Raw genomic sequence first — 16355 nt, 5'->3', positions numbered from 1 at the left:
GACGTTGCTTGTGAAGATATTTCTAACACGTCTTCATATCTAGATCATGTTGTGTTTGTATATATTCCTAGAAGGTTTAATGTTGTTGCTCATAACTTAGCTAAGCTTTCAATTTCATTGTTGCATGGATTTTTTTGGGAAAGAATATTCCCGAATTGGATCATCCATGATGTTGTACACTCCTTTGGACATATCATGTTCTTAATATATTAATAGATAGGTATGTACAAATAACGATAATACATGTTTACAGAGTATGTTTTACTCAATACGGTTCAATTAATTTTTGATATTTAAAAAGATTGCCTATTGCAATACAAAAAAAAGTATAAATAAAATATTAAACAGCCAGGCCTGTTAATGATGAACCATTAGTGCTAGGGTAGACACACTTAAGCCATGCCAGCCGGTGACAAAGCTAATTGCTAGGTAAGACCAACAGAGTAAATGGAACATAAAAATGCTTAGACTTCCATTTTCGCGACCCTAACACAAAGAGAACAGAAAACAAAAGACATACGACTGACAGAAAACTAGAAAAAGATTTGCTTATTGAGATATAAAAAGCAGAAAGTTCTTGTACAATCACCAAACATCATAGACCAAGGAAAATCTGGAGTGAACCGAACCATTATCCCTGGTAAACTTTGCTCGAGTCTACAAGCTCCACGCAAAACCCAAAAGCTTCTAGGTTAGCTTCTTGAACACAAGGAGGAAAATGATGAAAGAAAGAAGGGTGTCCATGTCCTCATCTCAAAAGAATTAGCAAAAAATTTCCATTGAAAATGACGACAACATTGATCAGGAAAAAATCTGTACAACGTGGATAAAGAAGCTAGAAGCGTGTTATAAGATTATAATTTTTATCAATATTCTCTATAAGTTTATCTACTTAGTTGTGTCCACGTCTGAGGACTGAAAAGAATCCTCCAGATGACTTCTTCTCCTCTTTGCGACGATCATCTTCCTCATCTGCAACCTGTCCCACAGAAAGTGTTAACAGAATGTTAATGTTTAACAAGTCTTCACATGAGGAGAAGTTGGGGGCTTTTGAAGTATTAAAAGCAAAAACAAAAGCAAAGCAGTAATAAATACTGCTATATGACAATTGCACAATTGTAACAACAAAGAAAAGAAAGAAAGTGATTCTGGAATTTGGATGCTGAAGATTGGATGAGAATAATCCCAACTTAATCACTCATTACAAATTCACATTATGGGTGTCAAACTTCGTGAAAAGTGACCATTCTTTTTGCAAACTTGTTGGAGCTTGACAAAAAGATGTATGTTTTCACTAGGCGAATCGATCCATGTCTACTCAATCAATCATTCGTGTTGTATGTATACGCATTAAATTTTTCATTGGAGCAACAGTAAAGACAGGATTGATCGAGTAATGTACAAGAAATAACTATACCTCTTTTGCTACTTGCTGCAATATCTCTATTATTTCAGGAAAATCAGGTCTTGAGGTTGGATCTCGTTGCCAGCATTTCTCAAGTAACTCAGCAAGTTTTGGATGAGTATGTTTGGGAATAGATGGTCGCAACCCCTGAAATCCATTAGAAAAGACGGTTACCATCATATATGCAGTTCTTAATTATGTCTCTGCATGCTTGTGTAGGCACAAGAAATATGCAAATCAATCATCATGGTCGCATTTGATAATATACCATACCTTCTGGACCACTCCAATTGCAGCTTGTAGTGGGGTCAAGTACTCATATGGAAGCTGATAGTCAAATAAAGAGATCAATACAACCAAACACAAACAACAAAAGGTAACTAAATACAAAAAGTTAACAACCACAGATAAATAAATACCTTTCCAGTCATCAATTCCCATAACAGAACTCCAAAACTGAAAACATCTGCTTTGTGATCATATGGCTTGTGTTCTATAACCTTCAAGAACAAAGAGCTGCTATAAGCAAATGCAGGTAAAGTAACTATTAAATGAGGGCAAACAAAATCTTCAGACTAGGAAAATAATAAAAGTAAATCACAAATTGCAATGAACATACAAAAGTCAACATAAAAGAGTTAAGTCGTCTTCTCCCTCCAATTTTATGCCTTCAGCATATTTTGGAACCCAAAATGGGGCTTAAATAGACAGATATGTTGGCCTCTGCTCTGAGATATGAAAGTCTCACCTCCCCATACAAGGCATCTAATTAATCCTTATCCAGAGCTCCAAAGAATAAACCTACATCTACTAAAGTATGGAGATTCTTTGGAAAAAGCTGTTCTGCCTTTACCCAGTATCTGTGCTTGTGGGAGGTAGCAAGAACTACGTGGACCTAGTCAAGGCGCGCGCAAACTAGACTGGACACCACAGTTATTAAAAACAAGCTATTCTGCATTAGAAGTCTATAGGCTGATAGAAGATACAGTATCGTATTTGATCTACTTCTCAAACAGATGTCATGCAGGGCATTTGGTACGACCCACTTTTGGCCTACTCGAACAAAAAGCTCATGCACGTACTTTCTTTTGGGTAGGATAAAGAAAATTACAAATTGCATGATAAAAATTCAGCGAAGCCGTAGTTAATGCTAAAACTAGAAGTCTAATTTGCAGCTCCCTTAAGAATCTGACCTTTCCCTTTTTCAGAGACTGAGAATCTGATCCTCTCCTTAGAAGCAAGTACCAGCCTAAAGCTAGACTAGAGGTGTTCGGTCATAATCCAACACACTATAGCTTCACCGTCGGCTTTTCAACCAAGTACAACGACCAATTGTGTGAACAAATAGTTCCTCTCTCTCGCTCTCTCCCTCCCTCCCTTTCCGCCTCTCTTCTTCTCAAATCACCTTTGGGTGTTGGATCTAATATGCACACTGTTAAATTAAAGAGCTGCATCAAAATCTGCCTTCTCACAGCTCACTTCTTACTGGCTCAGTGCTAGCTTAAGTAGTTGTAAGACCAAATAAACTGTGGGCATTAATGTTGACAACCAAAGCATACCTCAGGGGACATCCATCTATAAGTCCCAGTCTCCGCCGTCATGACGCCAGTCTGTGCCTTCACTCTAGCAACACCAAAGTCAGCCACTTTAACAACCTGAAATAATAGAGAATGGGTAAAAGTTGATATGAAACAGAATATGTTGTATTAGCATAGCGGCTTAGATGAAACTACAAGAAAAGAAAGAAAGAACTGATAATTTATGAAAGGACATTAGAAAATGAAAGCTGAAGAGAAGATTGATAGTTTGCTATTACATGGCTTTGGCAAGCTCATTTAGGTCCTTGAAGTGGGAAAAGGGACACGAGGCATAAAATTTCCAAGAAATTTAAAAAATTAAAGCAGATCTTTTTATGCTATAAGTAGGAGAATGGAAACAGACTGTCGAGTGCAAAACAACTGAAAATCTAACTTTTATGCTCAAAATTTACCGACTGATTTCAAAAGATTGAGAGGATGAACTAATTAAAAATCCAAGAAAAGGTACTAATGCTACAACCAACCAAGTCATGCCAAAAACATAGTATGTAGTTAGTCCAAGCAAATTCACCAAAGGGTTTAACTCTAATCGAACTGTACTCATAAAATTTGATGAAAACTCAAAATTTAGGAAATGAAAGGAGAATTAACACCCTGAATCCATTTCACACTTTCATCCACAGTCTAAGACTAGGACTCTATAGAAAGGTAGAGCTGTTGTACTTTCTCAGACAAAGAGATAGTTGAAAGTAAACATCACATCATAGCAAAGTAACTTCTTTGAACCTTCCAAAAAATTTTACTAAAGGAGGCTATCAGACAGTAATGATTTTGATTGCTTCGTCACAATCAGCTTTTCCATGTGTTGTATAGAGTATAGTATATTATGAGTTAGTAATTATCAGCCTTGAAGCATAAGTTCCTCTCCTTGTCTCATTTCAACTTAGGGAACCTGCTTATAGCTTACCTGCTAAATTCATAGGAAAATCAAGAGAAAAACGTATTTTCCCCTATCCGCCGAAGTGTTGGGAAGAGTTTAGGCCCTCCCCCTTGTCTTTCCCTTCCCATTCTTAAACAAGTTATAGCCTTAATATTTAACATGCAGGTCTGTTTCCGGCTATCCCGTCAAACTTGAAATTCATGATAATGCTCAAATTAAAGATGATTTTCTTGCTAAGTTTTCATATCTTATGTTTACAATGAAAGCATGAAATTTCCATGAAAACCCCAAAACCCAAACATGGTTATCTTTGTAGTATCTCTATTTTGGACACGTCCAGAGTTAGAGAAGTTCATCAATAAGATGAACATAACTTCACTTAGCAAAAGAGTAGAAAAGAAAACATATTAATAAAGCATAAGTAGAGATACTTTTCCCCTAAAAGTCTAATTAATCCTAGGATGACATATCCAATGGCTATCCGATATGCAATTGAAGAACTAATCCTTTGGACTATGAGGTTGTCTCCATGATACTAAGCAGTTGAATATAAGTTGCACAGAATAGAACTTACTAAAGCAAGATTCACTCTCATATTCACTTAGTCATGACAGAAATTGGACTGGTGCAGATTATGAGATTAATCAATCTTAATATACAACATTGACAGCTGAAAACATCTAGCAATACCATAGACAAGAAACATTTACTAAATTATTGTGCTTAATGAGATAGTATCTTACTTCATTTTCATCCATCAGTAGATTGGCAGCCTTCAAGTCTCTGTGTATGATGTTATTCTGATGCAGGTAATTCATTCCTTTTGATACATCAATTGCTACTTTGAGCAAAGTAGGAAATTTAAAACTGCCCTTTTGTTTGTGTAAATAGTCATATACGCTTCCTCCAGACATAAACTCTACAGTTAAGGGAAAAAAAGTAAAATCATAAGCAAGAAATTCATGTGGAGAAGACAACCACACCTTCAAACAAAATATGCTGTCTGAAGCTCAAGTGTCCCTGACTAAGCTATTCATATACCTGTCACTATACACAGGTTTGGAGGTTTAGTGCATGCCCCTATGAATTGCACAACATTCTTGTGACGAACTTTTCTACAAGCACAGACAAAATAAAGTGTCAGAGAAATTAAATCTTGATATTACATATAGTCCTGCCTACCCAACACACCTAGTTGCATCCAAGAATGGAAAATAGAATGAAGTGTTAGAGGAATTAAATCTTGAAATTATATATAGTCCTTGGCTACCCAACACACCCAATTGCATCCAAGAATGGAAAATAGAACAAATGGATAGAAAAGGAGAGAATATTGGCTGATTAATTAGGGATGATAGCAATGGCAATGTAAAGTATTATTGAAACACAGTGAATCATCCGATATGAGCAATTTTTGTTATTCCTTTAAGCTACTCTTTCCTAACGCAAAAGAAGGTAACATATACGACCTTTCTTAAAATATCAGCAAGGTGGGAACATATGCACGTCAGCATGTACACATGCAGCAGTAAAAGCAGTAGGAAACAATGGGTGCCTACTCTAGCCCAATATAGAAATAAAAGCAGTTCTCCCACAATTATTGCAATAACACAAATGTTGCTCCTTCACAAGATACAAAAGTAATCTCAGGACATAATAGAACTAGAGACGGAAAGGATATTGGCCACTAAGAATGAAGATGTCGGATCATAATAAGCTAAGCACAGAGAAAGAAGTCGAGGTTTATATAAAACAGCCATAACCTCCACAGGTACTATGCTACCCAACAAACCTCATGATATAAACTTCTTGGGCAAACTCCTTTTGCAATTCTGTGTTCAAGCGCTCAGATTTGAGGATCTTGATAGCTACTTCCTGACTACAGTATGTACCTTTGTATCTGAAAAAATCAGATAACTAAATAAGTTGCTTTGAAACCAAAAATGAATCATGAATCATGAATATGATTTAGTGCATGACAAACTTACAAGTCACCATATGAACCAGAAGCAATCTTGTTTCCGAACTTCAGAAGCTGATGATCAATTTCCCAGACATCAATACCATCACAAGGTATTGTCACGGGATCAAGTTCACATTTGACCACTGTTTTGGTCTCCTTTCTAAAAGATTCTGATGGACTTTGACTTGGTGAAGATTTCTGCATTGCACTACTCTGGTTAAACAATAATTAAATAAAACCAAGCAAAATAACTGGTGAAACTTATATTTCTTTTATTTGATAACCGTGGTGTCAGGGCCAGCTTGCGCGCACCTCGACTACTTCCACGGGGTGCCTGCTACCTCCCACTGGCATAGGCACCGGGTCGCTCTGTCCACCAAGGATTGGACAGATGGGAAGAAATCACCTAGTGTTTTTGCCTCCGCTGGGGTCTGAACCAGGACCTCATGGTTCTCAACCAACTTCATTGACCACTAGGCCACACACCGGTGAAACTTATATTTCTCAAAAAGTGGAAACATGTAAGCAAAATATACCTCTTAGTAACTGCAGAGTTTCATGTAGAGTAAAAACGAACAAATCCATTCATTTCGCAGGCAAGTGTTTCTATTGTAATTTCAGTTTCTCCAGGCATGTAAATTTATGCTTGGAAATTTTGGTGTTTCGGGAAATGGGTACCATATTTCAGAATTTTCATTTTAATAACGAAACCCAACAGCTACCATCGGACGAAATTAAATACAGATAGCAAAACAATGAGTCCTGAGAATGTGTGCAATATAGATACCCTAAAGTAGAGATCTGCAGGTTACAGAAGCATAACTGCACGGTGAAACATGATTCCTAGCAAACAACTGAACAAGAAGAGATTCCTCGCAAACAACTGAACGAGAGATAGCTAATAATTGTTAAGAAAATGGACCTTACCCTAACTAACCGCATGAGCTAGCTCAAGATATGAGGATTTCCTAAGACCATATGAGAACAACTCATACCCGCGAACAATGTGAGATACTTAATACCCCAGCACGCCGAGCCCTGGACAACTCAACCGTGGATAACATAACATGAGGGCTTAACATTTGAATAGGGATGCTCTAATATTTTGTTAAGAAAATGGATTTTGGGCCTAAGTCAACCCAAAAGCTAGCTCATGAGGCAAGAATTTACAAAAAGTAGATAAGGAGACAACAACCCACTCCTCAACCAATGTGGGACAATCTAAAGTTAAGAGCTGGTTTCCCCATTGACAAGATCTCAAGGGGCCACCCAGGAACTGAGAACTTGGACACAAACATAACAAACGTGAGGACACCATACGACACCAAACCATTTCAATTACTCAACGTTTTTTAAGTAGAAATCTCTTCAAAGATCAGTGGCATATCTAATAAATGAAATAGTATTATGTTCCAATCTTATCAACTCCAAATAGAGATAAGGGATTATAACTACTAACAAAAACAAGGAGAAGGGTGAGAAGCATGTATAGCAGCATCCAAGAATTTATCATGGATCCAAATGCAAATCAATTGTGGCTCTATGTTGAGGTTACATCTTTTGTCTAACCAAACCAGAATATGGAGGGAAGGGGAACAAATCTTCAGAGGATTACTTGTGTGAGGTATGTTGGAACCAAACTTACTGGCAACTATTATATGGACATTCAAAGAAGCTACACCTCAAGATGTATTAACAAAATATACAAGTGGATCCATGAGGAGCTTCATGTCAATGAATGGGAAGGGAAACCAATTTATTAGTTTATAGTATTTCCTACTGATGCAGGTGTCAACTTAAAAATATGAGCACATAAATTAGCATAGGACTTCAAAAACTTGTCCCAACAAAAGGACTGACAACAATAGAAGGCCACAGTAGCATGATATGCATAAATCAGCAGAAGTGGACCATACAGATAGAATCCATCGAGATTTCTGACCACCATTAGGAACAAATTTGACCATAGACTAAAAAAGAACCCCATTGAATTGTTAAATCTAGAAATTTGATGAAATCATTCCGATTGTCATATACATATTTTAGTTTTGAGACATTAGCACTAAGGATTTTCCTGAAAATTGGTAGGCTTAACTTGGGTAGGAAAAACTAGGAGATACCTCAATCATAATAAGAATTTCCCTTTTCAGTGCCATGCGAAGCTGCTCAATTTCCTGACAAGAAACCACCAGAAATGAGACCACAGGAAAAGAAGCATCCCTCAGCATCCTTACCTTTAATTGAGTGATAGAGTTGTCATCTTAAATAAGCATTAACCCCACTTATCCAAGAAAGGTAACAGTGGCCACTTATTCACTCTTTCTCAAGAGATAGGTACTAAATTATGCACACACATGGAAATACGACACTGAATATTTACTTAGTAAGCAACTACAGAAAGTGCCCCGTTCCATGAGCCAATGAAAAGCACTTTGTGAACCAGTACTTTCTTCTCCCTAGTTTAGAGATTGAAGATGAAAAGTTATCAAAAATCGTTTTTCCAAATAATAACATGAAACAACTGCATAACTTCTGTTAGAGAGTGGTATATTTACTACATACCCAAGAAAGGACAGAAGAAAAAGCTAAATAGAGGTAAAAGATGTTACATTATCTACCAGTTCTTCGTATTAGGTGAAAAGATGTAATAGGAGATATTGCAACAGTATAAAAGCAATGAGGTAATGGCTGAAAATATACCTCATAGGGCCAACCATCAACAACGAAAACATCTAGGGAGTAGCCATCAACAGAGGAAAATACATGTGCTTCCTGGATATTCAGCCCGAGCTCAGCAAGTAATGAAGTTAACTGTCACACATTGAACGGATTCGTTAATGCTTCACAGTTTTTTTAATCATATGTGAATTAATATAAGCTGCAAAATTTGTAGTTCGGAAAATACAGTCCTTCTAATAGTACCACATCACAATCCAAAAAGAACAGGCAGGCTTTTATGAATTATTGTGTCACCAAAAACAAGTTTGCTGTCATAAAACCACAATAGTCCGTACCTTCAGGTATGTTGGTCAAATAACTATCCATCCGCCACCCCACCCCACAACCCCCAACACCCGAAAAGGAACCATTAAGATTCAGACATAACAAAAACTATACGTGTGTTGGTAGACCACTAGACATTGGTTTTAATATTAGAAACATGAGCTGTCTTAACTGTCAAATCAAAGCTCAGTTTTGCTCCCACCTCTACACCAGCAAGGGTGTACATTTCTATCAAGCATAATAGTATATCAAACAATAAAGCACATCTGTACTTCTGTCCAGCTCTTTCTTGAAGTTGCCCCCCTCCTCACATCAATAATATTCTTTCAGTTACCTATCAAAAAATAACAATAAAAGCACATCCAACTACCTGGCTGAGGAGCTTTGGCTTGTCAACAGTTGAAAATGTAATTTCATGCATGGGCCTGTCATAATTATGTACCATGTTAGTAATGGTGCCAAAATATATGTAGAAATGGCATGCAGAAAAAGGGAACAGAGTTGAAATGCTTTCCACCTTGATGAAATTAATGTAATCACAATTTTCAAATGAGTGATGGTCATGCGTACGCATTATAGCGATGAGTTAAAAACACAAATTTCAGCATAACAATGAGAATGATTACAGCAACAAACTGGGGGACAGTTTATTCCAAGCTTTTTTCAGGCGTCATCATGTTAAAGGGATAGAGGAGTACAAAACATAAATTAAGATAACAAATTAAAATATCAAGATTGTATACCGTAACAAATTTCCACAAGTAACAGTAGCACTGTCCTCATCGTGAACTTCAGATTTGCTAGCTTCAAGAGCAAGTGCTTCGAGATTAGGGGAAGAACCAAAGGCAGGTAGAGGAAGGACACTGCACATTAAGATGGAGGGAACACTTTAGAATAATCAAATGACGGAAGTCATACTGATGGAATACTTTACAGATGCGACAAAGCACCAAAAAACAGTACCCAATGACAGTAAGATGTCCTATGGAGAAAAGTTTTTTAAGGTACCTTCGGCTAATTTCCTTCGTTGCAGAATTAAATGGAACAATATCTATTGAGTTTCCATCAGAAACTGGAGCAACCTGCATAATGCCACGTTTGATTCAACACGCAAGTACAAGTAGCTTGAGTCAGATAGAAGATAAAAAATGCATGCAATTAGCATTGTCATGAAGGATCCAGTTAAAATGAATGAAATGGAAATGAAATTACAGAAACTTGAGACGTCATTGGATGCAGATGAAACATAAATTGAAGGGGTTGAGGTGAAGGAAGCTGATGAAATCTAATTCAATGAAATGCGTCGTAAAGTATAACCTTTACAGATGCACATGTTTTACCTTACAAACTGAATTCCTTACCTATTCCAACACATCATGCATGCACTTATGATATTAATATGCCAATAGCTGAGCTACTAGTATTCCATTAGTCTAGAAACATGAACATTTTAGTGTTCTATCCTGCAAAAGTAACTAACCTGCACCAGCCGGACATCAAAGGCAGGTCTATTAGCTGGATCATGTGCGAGATATAGTAACCGCTTGTGCGTGAGTACATCTTCTGCACTCTCAACATTCACATCTAACGCGTACCTTAAATGCAGAAACAACTTAATCAGTAAATCAATTTGAAAAAACGCAGCAGCTTAATTCACTAAGGTTCGGCAATTTGCAACTTCCTGCATCCAAAGCACATATATTTAACACATCTATAAATGTACAAATTATCAACAAAAGCAACGATCTGAAACTTTTCACATTCACCAGTTGAAGGAAACGAGAATAAATAATATAAACTGTATAACGATGATAAGACTATTAAACGTGTAATATATTAAAACTGGAAAAAACGCAGCAGTTTATTTGAGAAGATATTGATAATTTGCAACTTCCTGCATCCAAAGCATTATATTAACACATCTATAAATGTATCTGCAATCCAGACGAATTACCAACAAAAGCAAATTGACATGCTTCATTTAACTCTTATTTCGATCTGAAACTTTTCACACTAGCAAAAGGAAACGAGTATATACAACCTAAAAACATTAACTGCGATAAGACAATGAAAGTGTCAAAAATAAAAAGGAACAAATCTAGGCATAATCAACCCAATTCGTCTATACATTAAGCAATCATATAAAATCTTAGTGAGAGTTACCTAGTAGGAAGGCGATTAAAGTGAGACCAAAGCTCATCATCAAAACCAGGCTGTTGAGCCTCAGTATTATCAGATTGTTTAAGTCTACGAAGAACCTCATTATAAACCTCCAACTTTTTCCTCTGTTGCCTGCTGTTCGTCGGTGCAGAATCCACTATTCTACTACCACAACTCTCGTTATCCTCCATTACCATTTCAATTCTCTCACTCTTCTACAGTCTTCTAGAATCTTAAGATGTATTAACAAACAATGTGCTGAGGTCTAAAAGCAGAAATAAGATATTTGCTTAGGGATTAGGTGTAAATATACAGAAGGAAAGAAGGAAATAAAGGCGGTTTTGAGGGAGCAATTCATTTGCTTTCCTCTCTCTCTCTCACGTTGTTTGTGTTGATTTCAATTTTCTTCGTGTTTAGATTACTGTACTTAATTAGCTTTCGCTTTCCTTTTAGCCTTTGGGTTTTATAGTTATATAAGTTTAGGTGGCTTAACTCGTGAGACATGACTGGATAAAACTAATCATTTAAAATTAGTAGAGTAAAAGAAAGAAGAAGATTTATGGATAATCTCGAGGAATTGGTAGCAGTGCTGAAGAGAAAGCGGATCAAGCTGCCGCATCACAAAAAGGTCACACCCCTTCAGTAATTGGCGCTTCTTATTTTCCACAAAACGGCCCCTTAGTTAGATTTACCAAAATACGACTACTCCTCGTTATTACTAGTGCTATCTATGTCCAGATCAATCTAAACAAATATATGTGACCTTATTTATCATTTGATTAATATATATTTTTATCACAATTTATAACTTTATTATACAGTAAAATTTTTCTATAATTACCATTCATTATAACAACATTTCACTATAACAGCCTGATTTTCTCCGAAACCGATTTTTATGTTATATTTTACTTCTCTATAACAACATTCTGCCTATAATAAAGAATGACATTCATTATAAATTATACACTCTTTGTAAAATTAACTCTCTATAACAGTCATACTCAAATAGCGTGTAATAATATTTTGTAAGAAATATATGATGTGACAATAAAAGTGTCGATGAAGAGCGCTCAAAAATGCTATCGTTACTTGGAGATAAGAAGATCAATCGTTAAGACTTAGACAACCTTTAAGGAAAGTTTATTGAATTTCCTTTTGTTGAAAGTTTGGACAAAATTCTTCGTCAGTTCAAGCGTTATATTATCATTAAGAGACTAGAATTTACGAAACAACCTACAATTGTAGAGTTCTTACGTCAAACTTGAAATATTTAAATTGTCAATTAATTTAAAATGCATATGTTTCATAAATTTTAATTTTCTATCTGTGTGGTACAACTAGTTATGGATTTAGTAGTAAATTAGTCTTTTAAATTTTTAGTTTATGAGATGTGAAAATCAATTGTGATTTTTAAATTTACAAGTATATTGTTTTCGTTTATAATATAAAACGTACAAAAAGTTAATTATTTGCGTACTTTTTATTTATAACAAATTTAAATGAGATTTAAATATCGAATATCAGTATACATGCATAACAACACCTCACTATAGCAGCCATGAAATTTTCGGACAAACGCTGCCACTATAGAGAGGTTTGACTGTAATACTATGTATAACTTAATTATAATAAATAGTAGTAATAGTTGATCCAAGCATCAAATGTGAATAATTTTGCCAATTGAATCCAAAATCCTTCGTCGGTTTAGGTCCAATAGATCCTCATTAGGGGCATATATTTAAATAGGATGATATGGATTAACGTGTACCTATAATCCACCTCTATAGACCATGCGGTCATGTGGTTCTCGGATTAAGTTATTTTGGGATTATAATCCTGAAATTTGAATATAATAAATTTAATATTTTAAAAAATTATTATAGTTAATAATAAGGGTAAATTGGAAACGAATAGACTGTTTGGCCAGGCTCCTAAAATCAACTTATTTTGAAAAATGCTTTTTCTAAAAGTGTTTTTCAAAAAAAGTATTTTTTGTAAGAAGCAGTTTGTGTTTGACCAATTAATTTAAAAAACAGTAACTAGTGTTTGGTCAAGCTTTTAAAAGGTGCTTTTAAGTGTATTATCTAATATGTGCTTTTCCTCTAAAAGCTTCTTTTTTATCTTCTGGAAAATAGTTTTTGTTGATCCCCATGAGCACTTATTTTGTCGATCACCATAAGCACTTATTTTGTCGCTTGGCCAAACACTTTACTTTTTAAAAATAAGCACATTTCGGAAAAAATACGTACTTTTGGCCTCCCAAAAGCTTGGCCAAACAAGCTATAAGTGATAAATTCTGTCTTGATTTTTTAAACTGAATAAATAAAAATGGATATCGATTTTTAATATAATAGACAGTAAAAATGGACGGATGGAGTAATCTGAATAGTGATACTTTGCTTGTTTTTTATCAAAAGTATTGGAGTAATTTCTTGCATCTTTGTAATTATTTCAGCTTTTCTGGAAAAATTGCATCGTTGCTTGGTAGCTAGCACGTCTAAATGAAGTTAGCAGGAGAGATGTGAAGTGCAGATATGAGTGTGTTTAGTTTCTGAGGTGGAGAAATTAACAGTGAATTTCATTCCCATATTTAAGTGTAAGTGTATGAAAAAGTAGAGAAACTATGTGGATATCATCACACTGCAAGGAAACCACATCTTTTTCTATGCCAAAAGGATTCTCTTGGGCTGTTTACTTGACATTTTTATTTCCTGTTGCATCAAGGTAATATTCTCAAGTCTCAACCCACACAAAAATCTTGTTTTCCTATAAAATTGGACAAGAATGCTGGTCAAAGACGTATTCAAAAATTTTAATTTATGAGTTTTGAATTATAATTTTTTTTTCATATTGGATGAACTATATGTACATATAATTTTAAACTATATGTACATATAATTTTAACACAAATACTAGTTTAGTGTCACAACTACTAATTCTGTCCAACCTATAAGTATAACGGTGGCTCCAACTCTGATGGTAACAAGTATTTTTAAAAACCTACTCGAAGACATTTTCTTTCAAAACGTGAAAGTCACAATTAAGATGTCAAATATAAAGGTAATTAATTAGGTTATCACAAAACACTTCAATATATATATATATATATATATATATATATATATATATATGAGCTAGAGAGCGACACTTTATATATATATATATATATATATATATATATATATATGAGCTAGAGAGCGACACTTTAATTTGACCCTTTGTTATTGTATTCACATTTGAATTTAAACTAATTAAGTTGATTAAATTGTAACTGAGGTCTCTTATAGTATTGATAAATTCTATTTTTTGTCTTCATAATATTTGACTAAACAAATTCATTTTTCTTATTTTCCATTCGGTGTCCGGTACTCGTATTAGAGCCTGACTAAAATTGGATTCGCGCTAGAAAGTCTCACATTGGGGGCCAAAACGCTCCCTATCAAAGGCGATTACGTACCCAAGAGTACTCGAATTCGAGGCTCTGATTAAGGATGAAGAAGTAATTACCACTCCATCTCAACCAACACAATTAATCTTAAATGATAAAATATGTGCTGCGTCAAAAAAAAAAACGATTGTCAATGATATGTATGTGTTTATACATATTTCATGTACTAAGGTACATGTACTTACGAACTCCTTCTTTTAAACATCAACTCAAGGCCTCCTTTTCTTACGTTGATGCCATTTAGGTATGCAAATAGCAATTAATACATAGGGGCTTTCTATAGTTTCTTTTCACTTTGAATATTTTTCAATGAAGGAAGAAATCTAAGCCAATCATTCAATAAAGAAAATAAGTAAAAAAAAAAAAAAAAAAAAAAAAAAAGGTGATGAGAATAAGCTCTCAACCCATGTGGTCTCTTTTTTTTTTTTTAAATTATTGCTCCTATCTACCGTTGGTGTTAATGGGTCTAGAGCCAACCCTAACAATAAATATTTTAAATTTCTTAAATATGTATAAATCTTTATGCATATAAATAACTGTGAAATCCTTCTCTATACAAGTTCTCGGACGAGGTTTTTGAAACTTTTAAAATATTACTAATCTACATGCGTATATAATTTAATTCCTATATCGCCTCGCTTTGAATATTTTGCCAATGACAAATCTAAGAATTCTAAACCAGCTTTTAGAAATGAAAATACTCAAAGAATAATATAAGCACAAGTGGAAGACTCAACAATGATTATATAAACAAATTTATCAAATTAGAGAGAAAATGTAAGACTTTCTTAATAACTCAAAATCCACGCTACAAATGATGAGAATATTGAGATCCCATTTGAAAATTCTAAAAAAATTATATTCGATTAATATGACTAGACAAATAAATCCTAACTAGATATGAATTAAATAAATAAAATAGCCAATCCTAAATAATTTTGGATTAGTAAGGAACATTAATTTAAGCTAAACCAAAAAACTTGACCATGAGAATCTCCTTAGTTTACGAACAACTTTTATTCCTCCAAAAACCATCACCAACTTGTTCTTCAATCTTGCAATGATCAACAAATCTCTCCTTATCTTGAACCAAAAAATGAAGTGATATTTAATGTATGTGTTTGTTGCATTTCCATTAAAAGATGGATTCTTTGTTAAAGTTGCTATCACAAAATTCTTTTGTAGGACTATCTTCTCGTATTGAAGAAATCCAAGCATCCTTCTCAACCATAATGCTGTGTAAAGACTACTTGTTGCAGCCATGTCCTCTCTGAACTATTGACAAAGCAACAACTTGTTGCTTTTTTGAAGACCAAGAAAATACACCAAACCCCAAATAAAATGCATATCCAAAAGTACTTTTTCTTTGCATCATATCACCAACCCAATCAATCCTATAAATCCAACAAGACTACTATCATTAGTCTTTGAATAAAATATGCCATTAGATTGCGTACCTTGAATATATCTCAAAATTGTCTTAGTTGATAGCAAGAGGGATTGACGAGGCGACTCCATAAATTTGTTAATTAATCCAACTCCATAAGTAATGTCAGGTATTGTAGAAGTTAAATACCTTAGACTCCCACCAATTTTCTAAAATGAGCATCAACAAAATTGCGGGGTGTTGTCTTTATTCTTTCTTCAATGTGATTCAAAGTTAATTTGACTTGCTCCATGTTAAACACCTTCAAAATATCATAAGCATAAAATAGGTGGTAGAGTATTATTTTCTATAATGGCTCAAAACTTTTTATATCCATATAATCAATTTTAATCCGGTTAGTAATTATTTTTGCTTCAATTTTGGGTAGATCATAAAACTTGCTTTTGATTAACTATTTTTGCTTATTTCAAAAAATCTTCAATACCTTAGCAATTTTTCTTGTGTGATA

At 34.6% G+C, this 16355-nt stretch overlaps 1 protein-coding gene across 1 annotated transcript; it reads right to left on the bottom strand.

The window, feature by feature from the left end:
- Positions 1-525: 525 nt before the first annotated feature.
- On the bottom strand, positions 526-11520 carry LOC132049864 (serine/threonine-protein kinase STY46-like). The gene is made up of 16 exons (XM_059440825.1): positions 11013-11520; positions 10330-10444; positions 9858-9931; positions 9593-9712; positions 9220-9274; positions 8547-8657; positions 7967-8020; positions 5872-6044; positions 5676-5783; positions 4925-4998; positions 4627-4802; positions 2965-3060; positions 1825-1905; positions 1679-1732; positions 1418-1552; positions 526-979 (listed from the first exon to the last, which is right to left on the bottom strand). Exons 1-16 carry the CDS (start codon positions 11204-11206, stop codon positions 893-895), a joined length of 1707 nt encoding a protein of 568 aa, XP_059296808.1. The 5' UTR covers positions 11207-11520; the 3' UTR covers positions 526-892.
- Positions 11521-16355: the final 4835 nt, after the last annotated feature.

Source organism: Lycium ferocissimum, chromosome 3 (assembly GCF_029784015.1).
Source record: "Lycium ferocissimum isolate CSIRO_LF1 chromosome 3, AGI_CSIRO_Lferr_CH_V1, whole genome shotgun sequence".
NCBI lineage: Eukaryota > Viridiplantae > Streptophyta > Magnoliopsida > Solanales > Solanaceae > Lycium > Lycium ferocissimum.
The sequence above is the reverse complement of the archived record's forward strand: the minus strand, read 5'-3'. Positions and strand labels throughout refer to the sequence as shown.

Excerpts from the sequence above, each read along its gene's own strand:
- LOC132049864 (XM_059440825.1), bottom strand. The coding sequence starts at position 11,206 with ATGGTAATGGAGGATAACGAGAGTTGTGGTAGTAGAATAGTGGATTCT. Across the intron at positions 5,784-5,871 it reads TCTGGTTCATATGGTGACTT|ATACAAAGGTACATACTGTA; the intron begins GTAAGTTTGTCA and ends TGATTTTTTCAG. Across the intron at positions 1,733-1,824 it reads GGGAATTGATGACTGGAAAG|CTTCCATATGAGTACTTGAC; the intron begins GTATTTATTTAT and ends TTTGACTATCAG.